A 27617-nucleotide genomic window follows, 5' to 3' on the forward strand; every position below is an offset into this window, starting at 1 on the left:
CTATTTCTACACAAGAGGAGGAAAAGCGAGCAGGGGGGTGTGTGGGAGATGCCGTGGATCTTAGCACGCCACAAATGATGTTCTGTTCCAAGTAAAATGCAAGGAAATGTTTATTTTTCTACAGCTTCCTTTCCCCCTTCCTGCTTTGCCCTGCGATTGTCCGCTCTGGGCTCCCAGGGCTGGAGGGAGCAGGAGAGGCTGACTCATGGCTTCTCCATCAGGAGTGGGCCATGGTCTGTGACCTGGCTTCCTGCATCCCACCAGGCCAGGGGACCGTGGGCCAAGAATCGCTTTCCAGCCTGGGCCGAGCACTGAGAGGCAGAGCCTGCCTCCTTGGCTGGAACTTGGCCCAGCAGTCTAATTGGTCATCTCTTTGCAGTTTGGGATTTGACTCCAGTCCAAGTCTCTTTCTCAAAAAGAAGTCCTCAGGCCAAGTGGCAAAGAAAAGCTTGTTCAGGACAGAGGCACCCCCTAAGAACAGTCTCGCTCCTGGAGCCCCCAGGCAGGGGAAGTCCCAAAGCTATTTCCTTGCCTTTCCACCCAGAGCTCTCAAAATCTCAGCAACTGAACCAGCTGTGCACGTAGCCAATTCTTAAGAGAAAGTTTGCCTGGGCAAACCTTCCTCCTCCTCATTGAAAGCAAAATACCCCTCACAAAGACTGAAGGGCCAGACAGCCTCAGCCCTGTCCCTCAGTAGGTGGACACAGCTCCCTTTAAACATCAGTGTGAGGGCCCCCAGTCAGCACCCACTCCAGCCTTGAGCCGGAGGTGGTAGGTACCCGTGTGGTCCAGTCCAACCTTAGGCACGGTGCCTTCAGTTAAGCCACCGTTCAAGAAAGTTTTGCTGAATATCCAAGGAGTAACACTTAAATGAGTTCCCTGTTCACAAAAGACAAAAAGAAGTATATATTTCCCAAGCCCTAGACACTAGTCTCAACAAACTGCCTCCACCAACTAGCTTGCCAGAATTAGTAGGTCTGACTTTCCACTCGGCTCCCTGATGTGAGCCAGTGAATAGCAGGGAAACAAAAAGCCTGGGTGAGGTCTTGGAGTAAATAAGGGCTAATCAGAGCTGCTGCAACGTGCTACCTGTCTTCTCTCCGGTAGGTCCTACTCAAGACAAGGCACTTGGAATGGAGAGCCTGGAGAGCTACCAGAGGTAGAGCTAGGAGGCGGCGGCAGGCGGCGACGTCCAGCCTCCTGAGCAGCAGCTCAGCTCAAAGGGCTGAAGAAGCCAGGGCGGCAGCGGAGGCACCTCTCGACGCTTTGGTTCTCACCTTCACTGATACTGGGTGGGGTAAAAGAAATTAAATTGGGTTCTGTACCTGGACCTCCCTGGGCAAATCATTAGATGTTTACCTGGCTGTTCAAGTTGCTCTCCTCTTCCCTGGTTCAGACTTTTGGTGAGAGTGAGTCAAGATACCCAGCTGGAAAGCAAGATACCGAGATGCTTCAGCCATTGGCCACCTTCTGCATGAACCGCACCCTGAGTCTGAAGATCACTCTTGGTTGAAGCTTGAAAAAAATAAGTTGAAATTATAAAGAGCAATGATCATTGCTATATATAGACAGATTTTAAGTTAATCAAAACAAACCCCAGGTTATTCCTTGGCATGCTGAAAGGACTGTGCTTTTACTTATTAATCGTCCAAAATCCCTCCTACCTCTGCTATCAGTAGTTCATCTATAGTCTAAAACATCGAAAGGAAAGTTGAATCTTGCTACCTTTGGGACACTAATTCAGCGGTATGCTGGGCTAGCTCATACCAGCTTACAAAAGCCAACTGTTCAGTTTTCATTTTGAGAGCTAGTTGTTAAACACAGCTATTATTTAAAATTAGAGAAATTTATTGCCTTTGTTTTTAATGTAATTTATAACTACTCAGATGGTAATGGAGAAGGAAATGGCAAGCCACTCCAGCATTCTTGCCTGGAGAATCTCATGGACAGAGGAGCCTGGCAGGCTACAGTCCACGGGGTCGCACAGAGTTGGACACAACTGTAGTGACTTTGCACGCACGCACTCGGATGGTACAGGATCTGCCTGCAATGCAGGAGGCTCGAGTTCAATCCCTGGGTCAGAAGGATCCCTGGAGAGTGGAATGGCAACCCATTCCAGCATTCTTGCCTGGAGAAGCTCACGGACAGAGGAGCCTGGCGGGCTACAATCCATGGGGTTGCAAAGAGTCAGACATGACTGAGCGACCAACACTTTCACTCAAAAGACATCATTTCCTAATTTTTTTATACCTATGCTCTTGAGACTTAGTTATTGTACATGCAGGGTAGAAATACTATTATAAAGGTATCCTTCGGTGTATATCTTTCCAATTCCACTTTCAGTGATAACAGGTTGGTGGCTTGAGATCAGCCATGGTGAGAGTATTTATGGTGAGAAATTGGCAAAAGCTACAGAATCATGACTTTATTGTCTCCTTGGAGAATCATCTGATAACATTTACCAGCATACCACTGCTAATCACCAATGCTAACTGGTCTAGAAGCTGTCTGAGAGAATGGGATGGAGATTCTGCTTTTCATACTGACATTGAATAGCTTAGAAAAGGCATAGCAACAGTATTCTCAAAACAGAATTTCTCAAAAAATATCTAATTTAAACTGTACATCTTCCATAGGGGAAAAAAATGTTTATACCACGTCAGAGTTCTTTTCTTTAACAAAACCTGGACAACTGAACAACTTGAGCTGCGCAGTATGGTGGAAACAGTTCAGTTAAGGAGTACCAGCTCTTGTCCATATCAAGTCCTGCAGCCACAGACAGAGAATGCAGATGCAGCAACCTGGAGGAGCTGGGAGTGCGCAGACTTCTGGAAGCAGTGGAACAGCCACCACACGGGCTGTTAGTTTACCTGCACGTCCTCTGTGTAAATACAAATTATGCATATAAATATACAGAATAAGTGGGTCATGGCCCTCAACAGCCTGTCCAGGTGGAGCATTTACCTGCTCACACTAAAAGGCTTACCCTGGAGCCATGGGCATGGTCTTGTAAGCCAGCTCCATCTGCCATCAGTGTGGTGATGAGAACCTGGCTAAAGAGAGAATCCTGGTTCAAGCCCTGGCCTCACCTTGTGGACGTGTGGCCCTGCACAGATCACTGAGGCCCTTCCAGCCTTGCTTTCTGTACCTGTAAAGTGATATTTCTAAAAGAACACTGCCCTACCTCAAAGGAATTCCCAAAGAAGTACATTTGTGTAAAGCAATTATTATATGCCTGACATAGAAATTTGCTTAATAACTGTGAGCAATTTTTATTTTGAAAACCCCCTCATTAGCAGCTTAGAAACTGTTCATATGTTTGGTATGTATTTACTGTAAATCAAACAGATTCAAAATCTTTTGAAAGCTGGTGGCCTAGGGGTATAGTTTTAACTATGTCCATGAATACTTATTTTATGACAGCCAAATTTATGTATGTGCAATCTAACCTTACTGAGTGACTGACCTGGGGAAGAAGAAAGCAGCCATATTTTCCTTGTGTTTTTCCAAGAAAACATCCTTTTCATACAGATTTAGAAGAATCAATGGTTATATCTAAGGTGATCATGATTAAATTTGTGAATATAAAAAACAAGATTGAAACCAATCTAAGAGTATCTTTCCTAAAATAAAATATTTTAAATTTAATAAGCCTGTTGTCCATTATGGGCAATCGATCCTTTTATATACGCTCAAAGGCAAATGGGGGCGTCTCAAGTGGCTCGGTGGTAAAGAATCTGCCTACCAATGCAGGAGGCGCTGGAGACGTAAGTTCAATCCCTGGGTAGGGAAGATCCCCTGGAGGAGGAAATGGCAACCCACTCCAGTATTCTTGGCTGGAGAATCCATGGACAGAGGAGCCTGGCGGGCTCCAGTTGACAGGGTCACAAAGAGTTGGACATGACTGAGCAACGATCCGGTGCTCCTGAAGATGGGTCTCTCTCAACCATACCCGTGGCTGATAGTTCGGAAGTAAAATTCTGACGGGGGACTGAAAACCACTCTTGCCTCTTACACAGACTCAGAGTAAGGAGAGGCCGAAGGCTTTTGTACCGTACTTCCGCGTCAGGTGCAGAGAAAGCAGGGCTCTCTCCCTGATCTTCTTCGCTGGGCTTGGACATTTCAGAGTGCTTGGGCTCATCCTCTTCTCACATTTCCTTCTACTACTTGGAATCAAACCCATCAGTGTACCAGATTCGCAAAAGGAAGACACAGTGACCAAAGTCTTTTAGAGCATTCAGTCACTCATTTTAAAAAGATCTGCTGGTCACCTGCTAGGTTTAAGGCACTGATCGAGGTGCAGATACAGCAAAGAATGAGAAGTCCCTGCCTTGCAAAGACAGTACACAGAGAAATAACCTGCTCCAGGGTGAGTGACTACCAAGTGCCACAGAGAAAAATAAAGTAGGGAAGAGGGGTGGGAAGAGGGCGTGTCAAGAGAGGCTCCAGATGGCCTTTTTAAAGGGGTGCCATTTATGAAGGAACCAAAAAGACACGATCAGGCACCCAAGCACCCGGGGAAGATCCTGTCAGGCAGAGCACACAGTGCGTGCAAAGGCCTTGGACCCTTAGACTGAGTATGCTCGAAGAATCTGAGGGCCGGCAAGCAGGCCAGTGTGGCCGAGTGCAGTGAGGAAGGCGGAAGACTGGCAGGAAGTAAGTCAGGGTGGGAGTTGGGGGCCAGATCATACAAGCCATGGTAGGAACGTGGGAGTTTTTTTTGGTCACGTGACCGTTTGTTGGGAGAGTTCCGGGCAGGTGAGGTTCATGATCTACGTGTTTAAAAGTGAGAAGAGACTGTGCAACAAGGATAAAACTGGGGACACCAGAAACGGTACAGCTGCAGTCAACTACGTTAGTCAGACGGTGATGGCTTGGACAATGTTGGTAGCATCAGAAGTGGTGAAAGCGATTGGGTTAAAGTGTATTTTGAAAGTCAAACTCACAATATGCTGATAAATCAAACTGGGGGCCTGAAAGAAAGGTGGGAATCAAGGATAACCCCAAGGCATTTGACTTGTGTAAGGGGCATGTGATGACGCCATTTAACACTGGAAGACAATGGGGTTGCTCAACAGTTGTCTCAGGACAGTTCTTTTACGATGCTATCTTGGATGTCAAGAATGCTGATAGATATCAAATCTAGAGCTTAAAAGTCAAGCCTGAAGGTATAAATTTCACGGTAAATATAGGTGACTGTGAAATATATATATATATATATATATGGATTGTTTAAAGCCGTGGGACGGAATGAGATCTTCGAGAGAGGAATGTAGAGCTCGAAGGTTGAGGCCTGGGATTCTGTAACACGGAGAGCTTTGGAAAAAGAAGAACAGGCTCCAGCAGAGCAAATGAGAGAAGCCACAGAAGCAGGAGGAAGTTCAGGAGAGAATGTGGTTTCCTGGAAGGCATGTGAAGAGTATCTCGAGGAGGAAGGAACCAGTGCTGCCGCAAGGTCCCACGTGGACTGAACACCAGGCACTGGATCTGGCGATACAGAAGGTGACCTTGACTAGAGAGGGTTTCCTATCAAATGATGGTGTATTCAAAGCATATGAGAATCATGAAACCAAGTCTGATGTCCCAGGAGCCTCCCTGACACCCGTGCTTGCCACCTAAACTTGCGGGAAGGTGAAAGTGAAGTCGCTCAGTCCTGTCCGACTCTTTGCGACCCCGTGGACTGTAACCTACTAGGCTTCTCCGTCCACGGGATTCTCCAGGCAAGAATACTGGAGTGGATTGCCATTTGCTTCTCCAGGGGATCTTCCCGACCCAGGGATCGAACCTGGGTCTCCCGCATTGGAGGCAGACGCTTTAACCTGTGAGCCACCAGGGCAGCCACCAGAAATTACTGTTTCCTGTTTCATTTTTCATTATATACTGCCCTCTTACTGTAAAACTATTCCAAACGAAGTCAACTTCATGGACTCCTTCATGGTAACACTGCGTATTCCAGTAAGTGCAGTGCTTTAGTGACAATCAATATGAAATCTTACAACTGTTAATGATCCTCTCCTACCTAATAATCCCAGCCCTGGGAAATTACCCAATATTAGGATATTTGTTTATCTCTAGATGCATCTGTGAAATACAAAGTAATTACAAAATCGACATTATGGCTCTCAAAAGAGGGTGTGTCAGCAGTCAGAGAGATTAGAGTGGTGGATTAAGCAAGCTTTTTTCCTAAAGGACTCCTTAGAGCTTTTAGTATTCTAAAAGGCTTTCTGACTCTCCAAGAGGTAAAGACCCAATTTCCCAAACTTATTCGCCCTCATGGGACTACTGTTCTAGGTACCGGAACGTTGGTCTAGGAGAATCCAGCAGGCCTCACTAGTAGGTACCACCCACTGTGCTGAAGGAACACTGCCCACCGTCTGAAGAGAGGTCTCACCAGGGGCGCCCGGCCCCTGGGAGCAGTGTGTTCCTGACTTTCATCTGGACACATCAGACCTCCAATGTGATTTTACACCTATTAACCCCACCTGCACCCATGTTTATCATACCAGTTCTAAAAAGGCCTAATTTCACTTGCTAAACGAACTGAAGTCTCTAGTTTCTAATTTGAAAAACTGAGGAAACAGTGCCTAGAGTGGAAATAAGCAAAAGCTGCTACTTACAAAGGACTAAAACAAAAAAGTCTGATTAAAATTTAAATACTTCTTTAAAATGTAACTATGAAAAATGAACTATGGACGGAGGTTTGTGACATTGTACAGGAGACAGGGATCAAGACCATCCCCAAGAAAAAGAAATGCAAAAAAGCAAAATGGCTGTCTCAGGAGGCCTTACAAATAGCTGTGAAAAGAAGAGAAGCCAAAAGCAAAGAAGAAAAGGAAAGATATACCTATCTGAATGCAGAGTTCCAAAGAATAGCAAGGAGAGATAAGAAAGCCTTCCTCAGCAATCAATGCAAAGAAATAGAGGAAAACAACAGAATGGGAAAGACTAGAGATCTCTTCAAGAAAATTAGAGATACCAAGGGAACATTTCATGCAAAGATAGGCTCAATAAAGAACAGAAATGGTATGGATCTAACAGAAGCAGAAGATATTAAGAAGAGGTGGCAAGAATACACAGAACTGTACAAAAAAGATCTTCACGACCCAGATAATCATGATGGTGTGATCCCTCACCTAGAGCCAGACATCCTGCAATGTGAAGTCAAGTGGGCCTTAGGAAGCATCACTACGAACAAAGCTAGTGGAGGTGATGGAATTCCAGTTGAGCTATTTCAAATCATAAGAGACGATGCTGTGAAAGTGCTGCACTCAATATGCCAGCAAATTTGGAAAACTCAGCAGTGGCCACAGGACTGGAAAATGTCAGTTTTCATTCCAATCCCTAAGAAAGGCAATGCCAAAGAATGCTCACACTACCACACAATTGCACTCATCTCACACGATAGCAAAGTAATGTTCAAAATTCTCCAAGCCAGGCTTCAACAATACGTGAACCGTGAACTCCCTGATGTTCAAGCTGGTTTTAGAAAAGGCAGAGGAACCAGAGATTAAATTGCCAACATCTGTTGATCATCGAAAAAGCAAGAGAGTTCCAGAAAAACATCTATTTCTGCTTTATTCACTATGCCAAAGCCTTTGACTGTGTGGATCACAATAAACTGTGGAAAATTCTGAAAGAGATGGGAAAATACCACACCACCTGACCTGCCTCTTGAAAAAACTGTATGCAGGTCAGGAAGCAACAGTTAGAACTGGACATGGAACAACAGACTGGTTCCAAATAGGGAAAGGAGTACCTCAAGGCTGTGTATTGTCACCCTGCTTATTTAACTTATATCCATCATGAGAAACGCTGGGCTGGATGAAGCACAAGCTGGAATCAAGATTGCTGGGAGAAATATCAATAACCTCGGACATCCAGATGATACCACCCTTATGGCAGAAAAGTGAAGGAGGACTAAAAAGCCTCTTGATGAAAGTGAAAGAGGAGAGCGAAAAAGTTGGTTTAAAGCTCAACATTCAGAAAACGAAGATCATGGCACCTTGTCCCATCACTTCATGGCAAATAGATGGGGAAACAGTGGAAACAGTGGCAGACTTTATTTTCTTGGGCTCCATAATCACTGCAGATGGTGACTGCAGCCATGAAATTTAAAGATGCTTACTCCTTGGAAGAAAAGTTATGACCAATCTAGACAGCATATTAAAAAGCAGAGACATTACTTTGCCAACAAAGGTCCATCTAGTCAAGGCTATGGTTTTTACAGTAGTCATGTATGGATGTGAGAGTTGGACTGTAAAGAAAGCTGAGCACAGAAGAATTGATGCTTTTGAACAGTGGTGTTGGAGAAGACTCTTGAGAGTCCCTTGGACTGCAAGGAGATCCAACCAGTCCATTCTAAAGGATATCAGTCGTCAATATTCACCAGAAGGACTGATGTTGAAGCTGAAACTCCAATACTTTGGCCACCTGATGTGAAGAGCTGACTCATTTGAAAAGACCCGGATGCTGGGAAAGATTGAGGGCAGGAGGAGAAGGGGACGACAGAGGATGAGATGGCTGGACGGCATCACCAACTCAATGGACATGGGTTTGGGTGGACTCTGGGAGTTGGTGATGGACAGGGAGGCCTGGCGTGCTGCACTTCATGGGGTCACAAAGAGTCGGACACGACTGAGTGACTGAACTGAACTGAAAAATGTAAGTAAAATTTAAAAGCAAAATAAAAAGATTTCACAAGGCAAATAATTTTTCTAGCCAGTTAGTATTCTTTTAATTCCTTTTTATATCAACAATCATATTACAATTTCCTCTTTTCACTACCTATCTCAACACAGGCTTTAAATATTTTAATGTAGATATATATCAAATAGCTGAAGGCCAGGTTTTAATGATAACCTTTGGAAAAGCTAAACTTTCCTCATCCACATTTAGCACAGATAGAAATTTAATACATAGAGACTACCTCAATAGATGAGAAAGGAGGGAAGTAATTCAGAAACTCATTTTATTAAAAATATTTATTTAAAAAAATACAATTGTCCATATCTAGTTGCACATACATCTATTAACATATCTATATAATTTGGGACTAGTAAATTGATACAGTGCTTTCTTAAAGCCAGCTTGCCATTATACAAAGCAAATTCCTCTGTCAGTTCTTACATAAAATAGTTTTTAAAAATGTATTATCTTTCTAAAAAGATGCATATCATCATTACAGAATTTAACAATATTTTGTATAAAACTTGAAGCAATAGAAAACAAAGATCACCTGATTAGTTTTCAGAGCAATCCCTTACTCTGTCTGGAGATGCACTGAGTATTAACTACATATTTTCCTCTTAAAAGCAGCATATTTTGAAGCCCTCAAAGTGTCAGCGCAGGCTCTTCCTCACCAACCTAGATTCTGTAAAATTGCTCTGCCACACACACATAGAGCTAAGGCTCTGGCTAATCCTAATCACCTTGAGACAACACCCTTTAGTTTCCCAACAGCTAAGTCAGACAGCTTAGCTAGAGAGGTGGCAGTCTCTCTCCAGTTGCATCAACGATTGATGTGATTTTAATAAATGTAGGCAGTTACCGTCACTTGAATTGTTTTAGGAAAAGAAATGTGGTTTTAATACTTTGAAGGTCTCCCTCATGTAAGTTACACTGAAGTTAATCAAGACAAATTATTAATGACACTTTAACAGTAATACAGTCTTTTGGGTAGGTAGGTGTGCACTGGCATTTTATGTAAGTATTCTGTTTATACACAAGTAGAGGATACTAGATATTATGAGAGACAGATTTCAACAGAATAAACAATGGGAAAAATAAACAATGAAGTAACTGTCTTCCCAGCTGAATGAATCAAAGTCTGAGGAAAGCACCCTGACGAGTTCTCACTACCACGAAGGCAAACTGAGACACACTGATGTAAAGGACACACCTCTTTGTGTTACCACCACAGCAGACACGCTTTTTTCTTTTTTTTCTGACTTACAGATTCAGTGGGTGAAAACCAAAAGTTTAACATTATTTAATTTTCTAGTGATGTCCACACTTGAAGATCCAGTAGGACTCATAGAAAATTATTAAGTTTGTTCTTCAAAACACAAGATTGTACACTTTTTAAAAAGTTGACTTGATTATCTAGTGAAAAATGTTTTCATTCTAAAAACTAGTTTTAGTCGAAAATGTATTTGCCTCAATCCAAAGCCCATCAGTAGCAAAATGACTGGACTGAATTTCATATTTAATCTTCTCTACCCACAAAGATAAATGAAACTGCTAGAAGGTAAAAGTGAAAAAATTACCTATGATTGTGACTAGAAAAGGCTGAATGGCCAAACCAAATAAATAGGCCTCAAGTAATAAAAAATTAGTTGTATTCATTTCTGCCTTTACATATATGCATCTTAGTTAATTTCACATATATGTATCTTAATTTCGCTAATACTGAGCAGGGAAGTTCATACAATATGTTCCTTTATCCCATAAGCAATGAATGTAATGTACATATAAAAACCCTTGGTAATACTGCCATCAAAAACAAAAAGTATGAAATGTGTCAGAAGGGACTACGTCCCCTACGTGATAGACAATAAGCAACAATGATTAAACAGAAAAGAAAGTTGGCAAGTTCACAAAGTTGAGTATAATCCACCAACTGCAAATTATTAGAAGTCATACATTTTTACAAAAGCACAATATTAAAAGCTTGTAAATTTTTAAAAGCATCCTAGTCAAAAGAGCCTACCTTACAGGGCCTAGAATGGCTCACTGAATAATCCATTTATCCCTTCTCCAAATAGTCTTAAGTTCCAGAAAGTATAAACAATAAACCTTAACGTCCCTGACCCTCAATATCCTTAAGTTGAAATTAAACAAAATAATTATTAAGTGCTTCCAGTTATTAAAAAACAAAGCAGTGCTAATAACGGTGCCCCAAAAGTGCCAAGTAATGTCACCCCAGTACACGGCATTCCCACCCCTGAACTCTAGGCAGGCTTAGAAGAAGCTAGAAGTCAGGCCCAGCCACAGGGCACCCCCACCCCCAAACTTGTCCAGAAGATCCCAGGCCTGTCTTCGCAGGGCTCATAATCCTTGGAGGGGACAAGAACCAGAATGGGCCCTGATGAGATGGGAAACAAGGCAAAGCTAAGAACATTCAGCCCAAGATACTGAGGTTTCTGTGAATGCTTTCTATGTATAGTTCAAAAGGATAAATAGGCTACAATGCCAGAATTTCTCCACCACTAGCTCAATCATGGTTAGATCTGCATTTTAGAAATACTACATCTGGTATAAACATCCTCTCTGAGAGACTTAGAATGCAATATTGCAAGGATTTTACACAAAAATGTAGAAATTTTTAGAAAGAACATCCTTATTTGCTCAATAATACATGAACATAAGAGAACAGTTTATGGTGACTTTGCTTAAAGTATGTCACAGGCAGCACTATACAGTATTTCTAAAATGTTGACAAGCAATTTTTAAGGCCTATGATTCTATGCATTTTAAAAAATGGAAATGTGCAAGGCATTAATTTTTTTAAAAGTGACAACTGCAAAATGCAGCCAATTTTTCCTTTAGTTATAAAACAGCCTAGGAACCATCCTCGACTAGGATGGCCACATGTTCCCTCTGAAAAATAGACTTATTTCTACACATACCTACAAACACACACTCAGTCAATAACTAGTACACATACACACGCACTCAGCCAATCAGAATGACTTGGAAAAAAATGTTCTGGTTTCCCAATTAAATATTTTAAAATAAAAATTTAAGCCTCATAAAACTTCTTGATGTGTATTATACTCAAAAGATTAGAGTTCAAGAGACTTACTATGCTTGATTGTATCCCTCATAAATTTTTTTGTTAAAGGTATCATTTAAAATGTTAACAACCACCTGAATCTCCTGGTTTCTACAGAAAGCTTAGAGCTAACCTTGCCCCTCTCAGATAAACCACTCTCGTTTCCATTTTCATAAGGGCTAAGTGCAGACGGCAGCACCCTAGAGATCACTGTTTTCTGCCAGGCTGTCAATCTATCACAATTTTTTTTTCTTCCAGAAAAAGAGCTTGAAGAAACCAGCAGCTTCAAATGGAACATTTATACTGCATCAACAACTCACCTTTTCAGATCTGCTCCATTTACAGGTAAAAACATGACTTTCCTTCTAACAGGTTCCACCAAGTATGAGAAATGAAATCAAACCGCCTTCTCTTCTTGCTTAATACACCACCACCCACAAGAATTCTAGATTCTAAGATTAAAACTTCAACCTCAGTAAGCAGAGTTCTGTTGACACAGAATAACAGGGCACCTTGTTTCAGGCAATGCAAGCAGCATTAAAAACAGTAACAAAACACTCTGCTGACCCCAAACCAGGAAGATAACTAACAAAACACTTTCCACCCAACTGATTCTCTGGTCAGAGTACCTGCCTGAAACAATTATGGCTGGCCTCCACTTCACTACCATGAATTGAACAGTTAACTTCTCAATTCTATCCTATCACAGCCTCAGATAACAGACCACGAACTCTGTGAGGAGTCTAGCTTCCATACTGGAAAGTGGTCCTTCACTCAGAACTCCAGGCTTCTGCACAGAGACCTACACTTGTCACCATACTTGTCCACATACCTAAGAATGGTACCTCAGCACAATTCTAGATTTCTGGCAGAGGCAAATAACAAATATACAGTAAATGAAGTGAGACACAGAACAGGCTCATCAAGAAAGTATTTCTTCAGATACCAAAATATTACCAAAATAATAACAACTGACTAATGCAACAAGAAAATAGAAGTTGTTACGTATTTTAAAATAAAGCAACTTGAAGTAATTCTGAAATTGTTGGTAAAATATAGCAATAATATTAGGCCAAAAGAAATCTGTGAGTGGCCGGTAAATTTTAAAGCCACACCTAATATGAAAAGAGACAACCACACTGTCAACAAATAGTAAGCATGAAGCTCTGTAAAACATTTGGTAATGGGTTATTTACCAAAGTATGAAAAAGAAACAGATTTCAGAAAGCTGATGACAAACTCTGCTGAAAAATTCTTAATCTCTTCTAGAGATTTTACATAAAAATCAGATCAAATATGTAAAAGGATTTCCCCATATATCACAACCAAAACTTTTTTTTTCAAGATCAGACTGAGAAACAATACACTGAGTCGGGGTCTTCAAAGCAGAGTGTGCACTGCTGGATGCAGGGAAAGCATCAGAATCTCTGCTCAAGATTTACTTTTCTATCGTCCTTAATTTCTGTTTTTGTGTATGTCTTACAGCATACACACGACTTCAGCAGTGCATCACCTGACAAACAGACACACAAATTTGCAATAGGGGATTGTGTTCAAAGCCTTTTACTGATCAAGGTGTGTGTTCAAAAAGCTTAGAGAATCTTTTTCTGAAATGCCAAGGAGTGGCTCTAATGGGCCTAAATTCATTAGAACTGACTTTGAGAACTTTAGAATCCTAACACGAGTTCTGAGATCAGCATGAAATGCTGTCATTAGAGTGGACATGACATAATTGCAGGTGTGAATGGCACTGGACTGTGACACCACCAGCCTGCAGTTCCAAGCCTCTGATTTACATGTCCCTCCAAACCTAAGTGACACACAGGATGAAAAAACTAGAAGTCATGCCATGTAGATAGATGAAACAGTCAGTCTAACCTTTTTTTAAAAAATCTCTAAGGAAAAAAAAAAAATCTCTAAGAGTATGTAAATCTTCAAGGAATTCTTAGAGTGTAAAAAAAAAAAAAATCCAGTGTTAAAAAAAAAAAAAATCCAGTTCCATTTTACTATATAGGCTCATGGGCTTATTTTCCCCATCAAAATCTAAAGAAAAAGTCACATTACCTGTATTTTAGCCACCAAAATATAGAAAAATTGAATCTGTATTTTAACTTTTAACTCTAAGAAGCTTAAGATTGATCTTTTGAGGGTTTTTGGATTCTTCCATCATGTATAAATTTTTTCAAAAATCAATGGAAATTTCCATCTTTCTTTGAATACAAAAATATGGCCATGAAGAATATTACATCACAAAAGCACTATGACAAACCAAAAGGAAAAAAATATTTTAGAAATTAGGCAACAATCCATCCGAGGGCAGAATAAACGCAGTGGTTCACTGGCTGAGTGTGTGGCCCTGAGCCCGCTGTGGGCATCCGTTCTCAGCTCCAAGGTGGTGGCCTAGTCAGCCACAGGGGAGTCACTTACACCACAGAATGGACTCAGCAAATGCGACAATTTAAGGCCTTTTCCCCTTCAGACAGCCTGGTGGTTAAACACCTCCCAGCATACAACTGATTTAGATACCGGCCAGAGCTAATGAAAAGCTAAGCTAATCACAGCAGAAGCTGCTGAAGTTCACTAAACCTGCTCCCCTATTTTAACCTGGGCTACCTCTGCCTACCAGCATTCATCCTGGCAAAGCGACTAGTGATGGATACCAGCTACAGCTACCAAATATAAGTCTCTCTAGTGAGTACTGATCTGAAGTGGTATGTCACCTTTTGATGCTAAGAAGAACTCTGTGGATGTTTCAAAATCAGAGACTTTCCCAGGAAGGAGGTAGTTTACAAATAGAACAACCTGCCTCATACACTTCACTATGGTTGCAGTTTTATTTAATTTAAAAACATAAGAAAACACACACACACACACACACGCACGCACACACACACACACACACCCTTCCCTTAAAGAGTTGATCTCAAAGAAAAAGCAGGTCATCATCAACCTCGTAAGGCCCACACCTCTCAGAGACTTCCAGGAGAGGTTTACAGGCAGAGGACTCACTAAAACTGGTTCCTAGGAAGTTGCTTTGACTGAGTTTTAATAGTGCTGTTGGTTCCCAGGCACCCTTTTACTGAAACAGTTAGTTATCAAAGATACTATCCATGAAAACAAACCAATGGCTTTTCTCCTTTGATTCAAAATAAAATACTTTTTGTGCTTTCAAAAATTTAAATACTAGTTAAATCAAGCCATCAATATTTACTTATCTAACGTATAAAATGTGAATTAAGCTAATAAAACTAGTCCAAAGCGCTGCTGAGCAGTCTGATTTCAAAAAAGCACGCAAATGTGGGGAAAAAAATCCAGTATGTCTGTTCCCCATCGTTACTGAACAGTACCTTTCAACACTACTATTGCACATCTTAGGAACAGAACTTTCAGCTGATAACCACAAATTAAACAGTAACCGGTCTCCAACACTACAAATATAAAGGCAGCTCCCTGAACACCATCCTTCTGCTACTAATGAGCTAGCACAGACACCTTACACCAGAGTTTCTCTATACTGTATAAAACAGATTTCAAGCAAACATATACAACTGGAAGATGCCAGTTTACAGCAGAGTCGCTTTGGGCCCTCAAGTCCTTTACTACTTTCATACACCATTTAGTTCAAGTTGTTCAATTATAGGAACTATTTCTAGGCTTGAAAGATTAGTTTAATGGGCAGGGTGGTGGGGGGCAGGGGCGGGGGGATGGCAGCAGCATATCATCTAATCCTGGACTTTAAAGCCAAATTTTCCAAAAGACTCCACTGTGATGTTGGCATCAAATCAACAAATGTCTATACCTGGCAGTGATGACTATATGCTAACATTTCAGAAGTCTGGCAGAGATGAAGGCCTATCTACTAATACAAATAATCCAGTCCCTATGTATGAGCACTTCCAGATGAGCTTGCTACTTCCTAATTAAAAACAAAAAAAAAAACAAAGAAATAAGTATATTTTTACCTCACTACAGATTTAAAGAGTTCACTTTGCTTTTCATCTTCCTAATTAAAACTATCACAACCTCTAACAACTTTAAATTTAAAAGATAAACAAACAGTAGGAAATGCGATAAAATGAACAGAAAAAAAGGTCCTTCACACTGCGTATCTTCTAACTGGGAAACGCCTACATGTTGTTTCAAGTTTTTTCAATTGAATCCTTGACTCAGAGATGCCTCAGACTCTCAAATCCCAGGTCCATCCCCCTAAAAGCCATCATTTACCATAAGTATTCCATAGGTGTGGAATCATACCAGCAGATGACATTTCTGTGCCAGATATGAGGCCCCATATTCTCACTGTTTGTTCCAAACACTGCCTTAAGCCCCAGGTTTAAAAATCTCCTTATGTGGGAATAAACTAGCTCCATGCTCTGTTCATATTCAGTCAAGATCATACATAGGGCTAAGGGAACCACCCTGAATAAATGTAAATAAGGTAACTGTTTGTGGAGTTGCTTACATACATTATACTTCACAGCAAAACAGCATATCCCCAATAGTCCTGCTCCGATCTTATTTCGTGTGAATAGGAATGATTCTTTTTCCTCCACTGCTTATGCACAACTCACTGTTAGTATTCAACAGAGCACATGTAAGTTCTAAAGATATGGCTAATTTCATTTAACTAGTATTTCTTTATACAATATGCTCAAAGCATAACTGCCAAAGGGTCCCAATAAGGCAAGATTCTTAATTCTCTTGCAAAGCATAGCTTGCTCATAAATCCCATTAAAAATTTCCTTAACACAAGGTTCAAAATATTTTTAAAAAAGAAAGAAAGAGGGAGGTGGAGTTTGGACTCCAATTAAGGCATTTTTATACACAGTCTAGCTTGAGTCCTATTCAAAGGGAATCCTAAAAAGCATTTTAATGGGGAACGGCAGAGATCATAACAGTCTATTATCAGCATCGTGAAGTATCAATCCCTCACTTGAATGTCTTTCTCTTTCCTTATTCCTTGATTCTCTCGTTCCACAAGTGCATAGGTTATGTTTTCTGTAGATCTGGGGAAAATGGGCCAGGGGTAGAAGGTCCATCCAGGCCAGACAGAGTGAACGGCCCATGACTGTTCAGCACAGAAGGAAACTGAGAAAGAAAATAAAACACATTATCATCCTATTATGCAATCCTAAACTTCACTTTCTGTCCCTGTTACATTCCCTAAGGCAGAACACAGCAGCACCTGCAGTGGCTCACAGGACAAAGGCGCTAACTATTTATCATGGAACAGTATGATGTCACAAAAACTTAAAAAAAAAATGTTTGTCTTACATATTAACACTCTCCAGCCTACCTTGATGGAATGTAAAGAACAAATCTATACTTTTCCTTAGATGCTAAAGTACACAGGTTCACACTTGACTTCAAATGGTTATAGAAAGTTCAGTAAATGACAGCATGCACTCTGTAAACTATAATTATATAGCAAATCACACTGTCAAAAAGAGGTCCAGTGGAGATGCCCATCTCATACCTGCTGCAAACAGTTGTAGGGTGCTCATCCTAGAAAAGCACTGCCCATCATGTATTCTGAGACCAAATCTGTATGGAGATTCCAGGCTGAAGCTACATGAGCACTATGGCTTTCTCTATATAAATCAATTCTCTCTTTGTGAGAGGCAAACAAAAATGTAAAAGGAAATATGGGAAATTTTCCATACTCTTTCTATTCAGCAATTTAGAAGTTTCTGCAAAAATAATTGCATTAGTAGAAAGATTTTAAAAAATTTTTTTCTTTCCCCACCCCTTACCATTTCATTTTCAAAAGAACAAATGAAAATTTAAATTACAAAATCTAAGAAAATATCCCAGGGAGTCACCCTGGAATAAGTGAATGAATCAATATAAGAAAACTGACAAGTTATAAAGTCTAGATAGTTTAGGCAAAATCATGGTTTACAGCTATAAGATCTTTCTTAATAAGATCTTTGTTAAGAGGTAATGCACTACTCATTTTAAAAATATATACATGTATATTTAAAATGCTGATGAGTATCAATTCTGAGTGACAGGAAAATGGGAGCATTTGATAATACTATTCTCAGGAGTTTTTTCTATTAAAAAAAAAATCCTCAGTTAAAAGGGGAAATCTAAGTGCAGAGAATGCCCCCAAATATACATACACACACACAGACACATACACACACACACACTTTTTTAGAAAAGAGGATTTCCAGCATTTAAAATGATTTAAAAAGTTGGATGAGCTCAAAATCTACTACAGTATTGAACCATTCTTAAGTCTAATTCAAATGTATGGAATAGTAAACAATGAAAAGGAAACACTGCTGTGAATATTTATCTGGGTTATTTGCAGGCCATAAAATTAACACGTAGAAATTAAAAACTAAATCTAAGGAACACTTTTTAAATAGAAGTTTTACAATGATTAACTGTAGAGTGATTTTGCCTCTCTGCTCATTTACCACACCCCAGTTACAAAAGACAGGCTTCTATGTAATTTACCTGAAAAAGTGTGTTAGCACCTTGTAGTCTGGCTGGACTCAGGGGAGCAACAGGGCTGAGAGTACTCCAAAAGTGGATACTGGAGAGCAAGGGGCTTGGAGTCAGTAAGATGGGTGTCTGCAATATACAAGCCAAAAATATAACTAAATGGCTTATCAGGATTATGTTCTATCCTTGTAATAATACACAATTAGCCCTGAACCCAAATATTGTCCTATTCTCCATTCCAAATAACTCCAAGTCTGAAATCTTATCCTGAGGAAACAGTCGGAAATTACTTTTACAACCCAGAAAAGAAAAAGGTCAAAGTATTTTCTAAACTGTTTCTCATGCAATTTTTGTCAAATAGAAAAACAAAACCAATCTGAATTCAAGTATGGAAAAATAATGGGTAATTGAGTCACAAACATGCTTTCCCCTTAATAATGAGTAGGTCTGGGAGTAACATGTTTAAATGTTCTATGAGACGAAAAAGTTAAGAAATAGCTAATGTTAGCTAACTGTAAAACTTGTTATTCAACATCACATGTTTATTAACGTCCACAGGATCTGTTATTTTCTAACGTGAGATTATCACTGGTTGTTTTATAAGATCACCCCTGCCTCCACCAAAGAGAGAGAGAGAGAGAGAGAGAGAGAGAGAGAGAGAGAGAGAGAGAATATACTTATTTTCTTTAGGAGAAAGTGGAAAAATGAGGTTACTTTCACAGGGTCACATATAACCTCTCTAAAGCAAAACTACTATGTAGCAGAATGAGAACTGAGGTTATAAATCTGGGATTTGTTTTAAAAGGTGAGAAAAAAAAAAAAAACAAAATAAACGGTGGCACTAAAAGGAAAGAGAATGTCACCTGTGAAAAAAGCGCTGGCGTAAGCGAAGCTGTGGGGAGAGACGGGCTCAATATCCCCAGTGGGCTCGGGTCACTGCCCGTGATCACAAGGGTCGGTGCCAGCTCTAGCCCTTTGGGCTTCTTGGACCTCGATGAATTATTTGTTTTGTCCTTTTCTAGCAAAGCTGAATCCTGGTCTTTAGACTCCAAGGACAAGTTCTCTGGAAGCTGCATTGGCTGAGAAGCCACTGATTCCATGTCTGTGTCCATGTCTGGGTTGGAGCTCAGCGGTGGTGAAGGAGTGCCAGGAGGCTCCTGCAGGGGGGACACGGACGGAACAGGAGGTGTGGTGGCAAAAGGGGCAGTCACTGCCGGTGCAGAAGTTGGTGCTTCCAGGGAAGGCAGCCTAGGGGAAGCCAAAGTCTCCAATGCTTGGACAGTTTCTTCTGAAGATGGAGAAATACCCGGGCCAGCTGAAATGGAGGCAGCAGGAGGTTCAACTGGTGGCTTTTTAGAAGGTGTTGTTACAAATTTGATAACAGATGGAGTTGGCTCCTGAGGAGACTTTTTCTCTGCCAATTTCTCAGCTGGATTCTCAACCTTTATAGATTTGAAAAGCTTCCTATTGGAGGAGTTCAAAGAGTTGAGAGTAAAAGAAGAATATAAGCCGGAGTGTATGTAGTCATTGCGGCTCGAGGTCTTGGCACCAGGCTGTGGTGGCTTCTCTTTCCCGCCATTCTCCACATCTTTGGAACTGCTGCTGCTGAGCTCACTGAGGCTTAAAGCTTCACACTCCCCCTCAACCCTGCCCACTGTCATTGGGTCCATGTTCAAAATCTCTGGGTACGAGACAAACTTGTACACAAACTTCTGACCATTCACTTTTTTAATGATATTCTGTAGATAAATAAAATAAGCATTCAGACTTTCTTAAACTTTTCTTAACCATCTGTTAAAACTTTACCCCACCCCCACCCCCAAAGACCATGAGAAAGCTGACTGAATGGGGTTCTCCATTTGATAGGCAGTTCACTTGAAAACTTCAAAATCACCTAAATTCACCAGCCGTTCCAAACACAGTTCTGGCCATTATGGAGCACAAGTTAGAGCCACGCAAACGCCTCATTAACAGCCGAGCCAACGTACTGCATAGAAGCTGAAAGACTTTAACTGCTTGGCTCCAAAGGGACAGAGACACTCACATCCTCAGGGAGCAAAAGGGATTTAGAACATTGCTTCTAAGGCTCCTACTTCCTTCAGCTGTTTCTTACCTCATCTCTCCACACAGGAAAGCTGATAATATCAACACTCAAAGGTGAAAGAAATTAAGATCCAAGCTTCCCACTCTAATTCTCTTGAGTATTTTTACTTCCGTGCCCAAGAATGTATTCAAAATAATCAGAAATTAAACAAAAAAATTTTAACTAAGAAATCAAATCTAGTTATTCTTTAAGGTATTAACTTCTGTTCTGGGTTAAACTAAACAGCAAAAATTAAGTACATCTAAAAAACAGTATGAGATAATTTTTAAAGTAAATTATGATATAAACAAGAGTATTTATCTATGCTGAAGAATCTCAAATTTCCTCTTCCTTATTCCAACTCTATAATCGTTTTTTCTTTAAAGACAACTGCAATTAGGAATAAAATATGTGCATGGGAGCCAGGTACTGAATATGAATTTGCAGAAATACACTTAGAACATTTACGTCTTTTATTCTAATTCCAAGCTGCTGAAGCTGTAAAATAAATTGAGTTAAAACCAAAACAGTGACCATTTCACAATGCATACAAATGTTGCATCATTATGCTGTACACTCAAAAGCAATATGTCAATTACACCTTAATTTAAGTTATTTTAATAAATAAACCAACCACGACATTAGTATGTCTAACCTCAACAGAGGAGAAGGAACAATTTTTGTTTTGAGGTGGGTGTGTATTACCTTCACATAGTAGTATCTGAGGGCTCGGCTGAGTTTGTCATAATTCATATTAGGCTTGTTCTTTCGAATGCCCCAGAGACGAGCCACCTCTTCTGCCTGCAAAAGCTTGAACTCCCCATTATTAGAGGTCCAGCAGATCATGTGGTCGTTCTGAGGCTCCTTTAGGAGCTGAAGGAGGAACTGCCACAGGGTGATAGCACTGTCCATAGCAATGAGCTGAAAGAGGCAACACTGTATGTCACTCACCGTTTTAAGCACTTTAAATGTATTAGACTATTAATTGTACATTTCATCTGCACAAGAATCCTATAAGACAGATACTACTGCAGCCTCATTTTATATGTGAAGAAACTGATTCATTACAAAGTTAAGTAACTCGTCTAAGCTCACACAAGTAAATGGTGGAGCTGAGATTTAAACCCAGGCAATCTGAATACAGACCTAAACTCTTAAACATGCAACACTGCTTAAGAAAAGTCTTGCTATGAGATAAGCTAGTTTCATAAATTACAGGAGCAGACTGATGAATGCCAACCAGTGCAGTATCACTATTACTAAATTTTATCTTAAAAACTCACTGTCGGGACTTCCTGGGGGTCCTCGGGCTAAGACTCCGTACTCCCAATGCAGGGGGGCTGGGCTGGATCTGTGGTCAGAGAACTAGGTCACACATGCCCCAACTAAGAATCTGCATGTCACAACTAAAACCTGGTGCAGCTAAATAAATAAATAAATATTTTTAAAAAAACAACTCATTGTCATATTCTCTGAGGTGACCACCATTTCAGCATCTACCTATACTGGCACAGTTGATTTATATGCCAGGATGTTCTGTGGGTCTCAGGGTGGCCCAGAGATAGGAGGAATAGTTTCCATTATAATAAATGTAATTTTCATGTAAGTTGACAGCACTGAAAACTCGGCAAAATGTTCCCTAATTTACAAGTTCTGCCACCATTCTGTCCGCAGGAAGTCCACCTGCCCAGATCCTTTTATTTGATTAGCAACCTTTATTTGATTATCAAGATTGGAACTGAAAAACCTTTCAATATCTCAAGTTTTAAGATCTTCCTGTTTAGGCCAGTGTTTCTTAAATTCAGCACTATTGATATTTTGAGCCAGATAATTCTTTTGTTCTTGGAGGCTGTTCTGGCATTGCAGTTTAACATCCCTGGCCTCTACCAACCAGATGCCACCAACACCTCCTGCCCAATTTGGCAATCAAAATGTCTACACATATTGTCAAACATTCTGGGGGACAGTATCATCTCAGTTAATAACCACTGGTTTAGGCAATGGAGCAGCAGGGAAAGGTTCTCTCAAAGGTTTTTCCTCAAAAAAACTTTAAAACATCTTGTTTCTAAGAAAGAAATCTTAGGGTGGAAACTCTGGCCAAACATACATAAGCACATCCTAAAATGTCTATAGGAGAACTTTACACATACACACACATACACAAAGCCTTCCTGTTTTCAGTCTGTGAATTAGATCTCACTGGATCAGAACAGAAATTAAATCAAATCAATTCTGTTAAAATACTATAAAAACAGATAAATTGGGACAACAGCAAAAATTAAAACTTCTGTGCTGCAAACAATACCATCAAATGAGAAGACAATCCTTGGAATGGAAGAAAGCATTTTCAACTAATAAGGCTCCTTCATCAAAAAAAAAAAAAATAGAGTCCTTACAATTTAAAAAAATTGAAAATAAGCAAAGGATTTGAAAAGACATTTCTCCAAAGAGTAATACGGGTAGCCAATAAAGCACATAAAAAGATGCTCAATGTGACTAGTTATTAGGGGAATAAATATCAAAACCACACAAGACACTGCTTCACACCTACTAGGATGGCTATGATCAAAAAGGCAGGTGATGGACCTCCTGGCGGTTAGGAATCTGCCTGCCAATGCAGGGGACGTGGGTTCGATCCCCAAAGACTCCACATGCTGTGCGCCATAACACTGAGCCCATGCCCCACAACAAGAGAAGTCACCGCAATGAGAAGCCCAGACACCACAGCTAGAGAGAGCTCGAGCACAGCAGGGAAGACCCAGCGCAGCCAAACAGAAAGGACAGACAATAAGTATCAGCTAAAACGTGGAGAAAAGTGAAACCTTCATACACTGCCAACAGGAATGTAAACTGGTACAGCCACTTTGGAAAAAGGCTGCAGCAGTTCCCCAGAGTTAGCATATGACCCAGTAATTACACTCCTAGGTATATGTCCCAGAGAAATGAAAAATATATGTCCACACAGACAATTTATAAGCAGGATGTTCAGAGTGGTATTCATAATATCCAAAAAAGTATAAACTACCCAGATGTCCATCAACTGATGAGCAGACAAGCAAAATGTACCCTTTCCCTTCTCCAGGGGATCTTCCCAACCCAGGGATTGAACCCAGGTCTCCCACATTGCAGGCAGATTCTTTACCAGCTGAGCCACAAGAGAAGCCCAAGAATACTGCAGTGGGTAGCCTGTCCCTTCTCCAGCAGATCTTTCTGACCCAGGAATTGAACCAGGGTCTCCTGCATTGCAGGCAAATTCTTTACCAACTGAGCTATCAGGAAAGCCTCCATATAACCACAGAGTGGAATATCAGCCAGAAGAAGGAATGAAGTAGTGATATGGGCTAGTTCAATGGATGAACCTTGAAAACATTAGGCTAAGTGAGAGAAGCCAGCCATTAATTTGAATAGGCAAAAAAAGCAGACTGGTGGTTGCTTAGGGCTGGGAATGGGGGATGGGTGTGGAAAAGAAAAGGGGAGTGACTGTTAATGGGGTGATGAAAACATTCTAAATTTAGGTTACGGTAGTGGCCATACAACTCTGGGAATATACTAAAAGCAATGAACTGTACACTTCAGGTGAATTTTACTCTATGTGAAATATATCTCAATAAAAATGTTAAAAACAAACACCCCAAACAACACAAAAGTTAGGCCTGAGAAACCTAACTCTAATAATGTACAACTCACAAAGAACGGGATCCTTAACTATGTCTGCTTCCAAAAAGACCAGAGATGAGGAACCATATTGGTAAATATCTCATAATTTTTCTGAGACATTCAAAATGTCCTATTATTCAGTCATAAATTTGAAGCTGGTTATACAGAGATACTGTCATCCAAAAGTAGAGATGAGAAAATACCTAAGAATAGAAAAAGGGAGATGCCTCCCAAAGTTAGAGAGTTACGGAGAAACTGCGGCCACGAATCCAAGTCTCTTTCATCACAGTCACGTACTCTGTCCCTGAGGGAAACCACTTTCCTAGATGGGTAAGAGCATTCACATTACCTAGGATTGTAAAGAAGTATTACATTGTTAGATAATAACTGACAATAACGTACAAATATGAAGTACTTCTTTAATGCTAAATAACCATGTTCACTAGAAAACAGCTTTCCAGGGCCTCACTTAAGCTGGGTTAAAACAGTGGTTTTATACTATATCCATCAAGTATAGTTGAGGGGGATGGGTCCCCTGTTATTTCTCTTAATTTACCAGAGAGGCTTTTCTTCTAGTGCTGACTGTCATGGTAAGTTACTTTTAAACTATGTATGTTCCCCACTTAAACAATTATTTGTTAGTCTAAATCTGTTACAACTATTCCCTAGTAAATTTCAGCTTAACCAAAGAACTCAAGTCTTTACATTTCCAGACACCATCTTCAGGTTAAGAATGCTTACAGCAGTGTGAGTATGTGTGAGAGAGACGATGATGGTGACGATGCTGAAGCTAGGAGGAAGGGAGGAGGGAAACGACAGACAAGCAGAGAACTGGAAAACAGGTCTGGTGCCTATAATTTCATTTATTTTTGGAAAAATTCCCCAAACCAAATCCTAGAGTTCTATGCCTATCTTGCAGATAATGCTTGAGCGCTACAGGTTTATAATGGCGAAGCAATACGTACAAAACGACAGATATAACCATGAGTATTTCCGCAACAAGCACACAAGAGTCATCCTGAGCAAATGGGAAGTGTTCCCAAGGTGGTGTGGGTTTAATTTCCACCTCTCCCTTCGGTTATTAGGGGAAAGTGTGGATTGAGCTTGAGTAAGTTCCGGGAGTTGGTGATGGACAGGGAAGCCTGGCATGCTGCAGTCCATGGGGTTGCAAAGAGTCAGACACGACTGAGCTGAACTCAACTGTGGACTGAGCCAAATCCTGGTGGAGCTGTTGGATACTGCATGGCAGAACCTAACTGTGTGGCAAACGCTGAAGCTTCTGTAGTACTTTACAGTGTGTCTAGGATAGAAAATTATTGTGAAGAAAAAAATGGGCACTGCGGTTTTGGACTGAAGTACTGGAAAAAATTTTTTTCTATTAGGAAAAACTAAGGAAGACGTAAAATGGACATCCTCAGCAGGTACTTTAAAGGAATATTTTACTCATTCAACGTTGATATGTTTCTTTGATTGAAAAGGCGGTGAACCACTGGGCACATAAGCTGAACCTCTTCATTTGAGTTCCTGAAAGTGTGCCATTGATATGAAATTCAATCATTTCTTCAGCCGTAAAAGAGAATTAAAGTAAAAAAAAGTCAGAAATTACTTAAAATTACAAAGGTGAAATAAAGAGACACAAATAATTTAATACTTTTATTCTTACTCTTATCAAAAGAAACCCAAATCCTTTTTCTTGAAAACCTTTTCATGAAAACCTCAGTGTTTCCACAACTACAGTTTTCCCCCCAAATTTCAGTTTTAAACAGTTTTTTAGAAGTAGTATAATGAGGGAGAGAAATACTTAACTGATCCAAATGAAGGAATCTGATTTTTGAGGGGTTAAATATGGAAAACATAATTGATTCTAACACTTAAAGTGGAGAAGGAAATGGCAACCCACTCCAGTGTTCTTGCCTGGAGAATTTCATGGGCAGAGGAGCTTGGTGGGCCACAGTCCATGGGGTCACAAAGAGTCTGACAGGACTGAGCGGCTAACACTAACACACTCACACTTAAAAGACAGTAGATTAATTCCTGTGCTAAAAGGAAAGAAGGCGCATATTGGAAGTAACTCATTAGGGAAAGGAAGTCTCTACTAAATGAAACCTTTTCCACCCTAAACATGTTTATCATACACACAGCCCAGTTGCTGTGGTGACCCATGGCCCAACTATTTTTCAGAAACAGTAGCTAAGACCCAAAAAATAAATGTCTCCATATTCAGAGTGCTGCTTAAGTAAAATAGAAACAAATTATAAAATGTATTAAGGCGAATTTTAAGTTAAAATCTTTACAGCTGTCAAAAAGTAACCTGGCGTATCTAACTATACAGTATTCCATACCAACAGAACACTAAAAGTGTACTATTATAATAAAACTTTAAAACAACATTTCCCTAAATGGATTCCCCTTGGGCAGTTTTTAACGTTTAAATAAAATCAAAGAGGGTTACTGAGGAGGAAAACTGAATCACAATAGGTTTTAAAGAAAATACCACTGACAGTCTTAAATACTGAAGCACCAAGTTTTCCACGCAGTGGGACGGTGAGTGGAAGATGGCAAAAGAAAAGGAAGAAGGATCTTATTCACCAACCACAGAGATGGGTGAACCGTTCTGATGAGGGATGAAACTCTGAAGTCTTTTTCTTTAAATGCCCTAAACTTCAAATACCAATAGCCTGGTTGGGGGGGTGGGAGTGGGAGCCAACTGTGTATCTCTTAACTATCTCGGTCAACAAGGTCCCTGCCCAGGTCAGTTAACCTTCGGCCCCCAAAAGATGTTTCCAACTGGTTTTCCCAAGAAGGAAGCCTCGCGGCAGCTGTGTACTAACCGGAAAGTAACGAGGGGAGAGGGTTGGCTGGAAAGAAGTAGAAAACACACTGAAAGTCGACGCCGGATGGGTTCTGAGCGTGGGGAGAGGAAGAAACGCGGAAGACCGCGTGCCCCCGGGGAGATCAAAGTCCGGGCCCGGGTGAGCACCGACTCGCTGCGCTTTCACTTTCCAACTTCCTGTCACTACAGAAAGCCAGAGACGCTCCCCTCGGGCCCTCCCCTCCGCCACCCCGGCGAAAAAAGAAAAGAATAAAAAAAAAACCAGCCACCTTTGGCCCCAGGGGCCTCGCGGGACCAAATAAGGGGCGAAGGGAGCGAGGCGGGTCTGTCCCGCGCCCACCGGCCCGCCAGCGGGGCCCCCCGGGCGCGCGCCCCGCGCCCGCTTCCCGAGGGGCGGCCAGCCCCCCGCCCCGGCGCCCCGCCGGCGGGGGCGGCGGCCGCGGGACGCGGACGCGGACGCTCACCGAGGCCGCGCGCGGGGCTCCCTCCGGGTCTTCGCCTCCAACAAGACGCTCTTCTCCTCACGCCGGGAACTCGAGGACGGCGCGGCAGCCGCTGCGACCCTCGCGGCGGAGCCGGAGAAGGCGCCGGCGGCCGAGCCGAGCCCGCCGGGTGCCCGCAGCCGCCCGCATCTCCCGCCGCCGCCGCCGCCGCGGCTCGTCGCGCCCCGCCCTCCCCGCCCCCGCACGCGGCGGCGGCGCGGGTCGTCACGGCCGCTACCCGCCGGGCACGCGCGATCGGGGCGTTCCTCGCCGCGGCGGAGCCTGCCACTCGCTCCGCGGCCGCCGCCTCTCTCGAGCCCCCCCGGCTGCGTC

The 27617-nt window shown here is 41.5% G+C and overlaps 2 protein-coding genes across 5 annotated transcripts in view; one reads left to right on the plus strand and one right to left on the minus strand.

Annotated features, from left to right (window-relative positions):
• The window catches only part of MFSD4A (major facilitator superfamily domain containing 4A), a 28439-nt gene extending 24791 nt beyond the window's left edge, over positions 1-3648 (plus strand). Inside the window, exon 10 of the mRNA XM_069545219.1 lies at positions 1108-3648. Coding sequence (XP_069401320.1) covers positions 1108-1163 — 56 coding nt within the window. The 3' untranslated portion in view covers positions 1164-3648. The remainder of the gene's footprint in view (positions 1-1107) is intronic.
• Positions 93-27617, minus strand: ELK4 (ETS transcription factor ELK4). Of its 4 annotated transcripts, XR_011247616.1 has the most exons (7): positions 27267-27614; positions 21018-21233; positions 19093-19968; positions 18242-18358; positions 16707-16861; positions 1360-1515; positions 93-1288 (listed from the first exon to the last, which is right to left on the minus strand). XR_011247616.1 is itself a non-coding variant. In XM_069545224.1 (5 exons), the coding sequence occupies exons 2-5, from the start codon at positions 21222-21224 to the stop codon at positions 1453-1455; spliced, it is 1263 nt and encodes a 420-aa protein (XP_069401325.1). In that variant the 5' UTR covers positions 21225-21233; positions 27267-27606; the 3' UTR covers positions 93-1452. The 4 variants fall into 4 exon arrangements, 2 of the variants coding, with proteins under 2 accessions (XP_069401325.1, XP_069401324.1); XR_011247617.1 differs by lacking the exon at positions 16707-16861 and having other exon boundaries at positions 27267-27606; XM_069545224.1 differs by lacking the exon at positions 16707-16861 and having other exon boundaries at positions 93-1515; positions 27267-27606.

Source organism: Ovis canadensis, chromosome 12 (genome assembly GCF_042477335.2).
Source record: "Ovis canadensis isolate MfBH-ARS-UI-01 breed Bighorn chromosome 12, ARS-UI_OviCan_v2, whole genome shotgun sequence".
NCBI classification, from domain to species: Eukaryota; Metazoa; Chordata; class Mammalia; order Artiodactyla; family Bovidae; genus Ovis; species Ovis canadensis.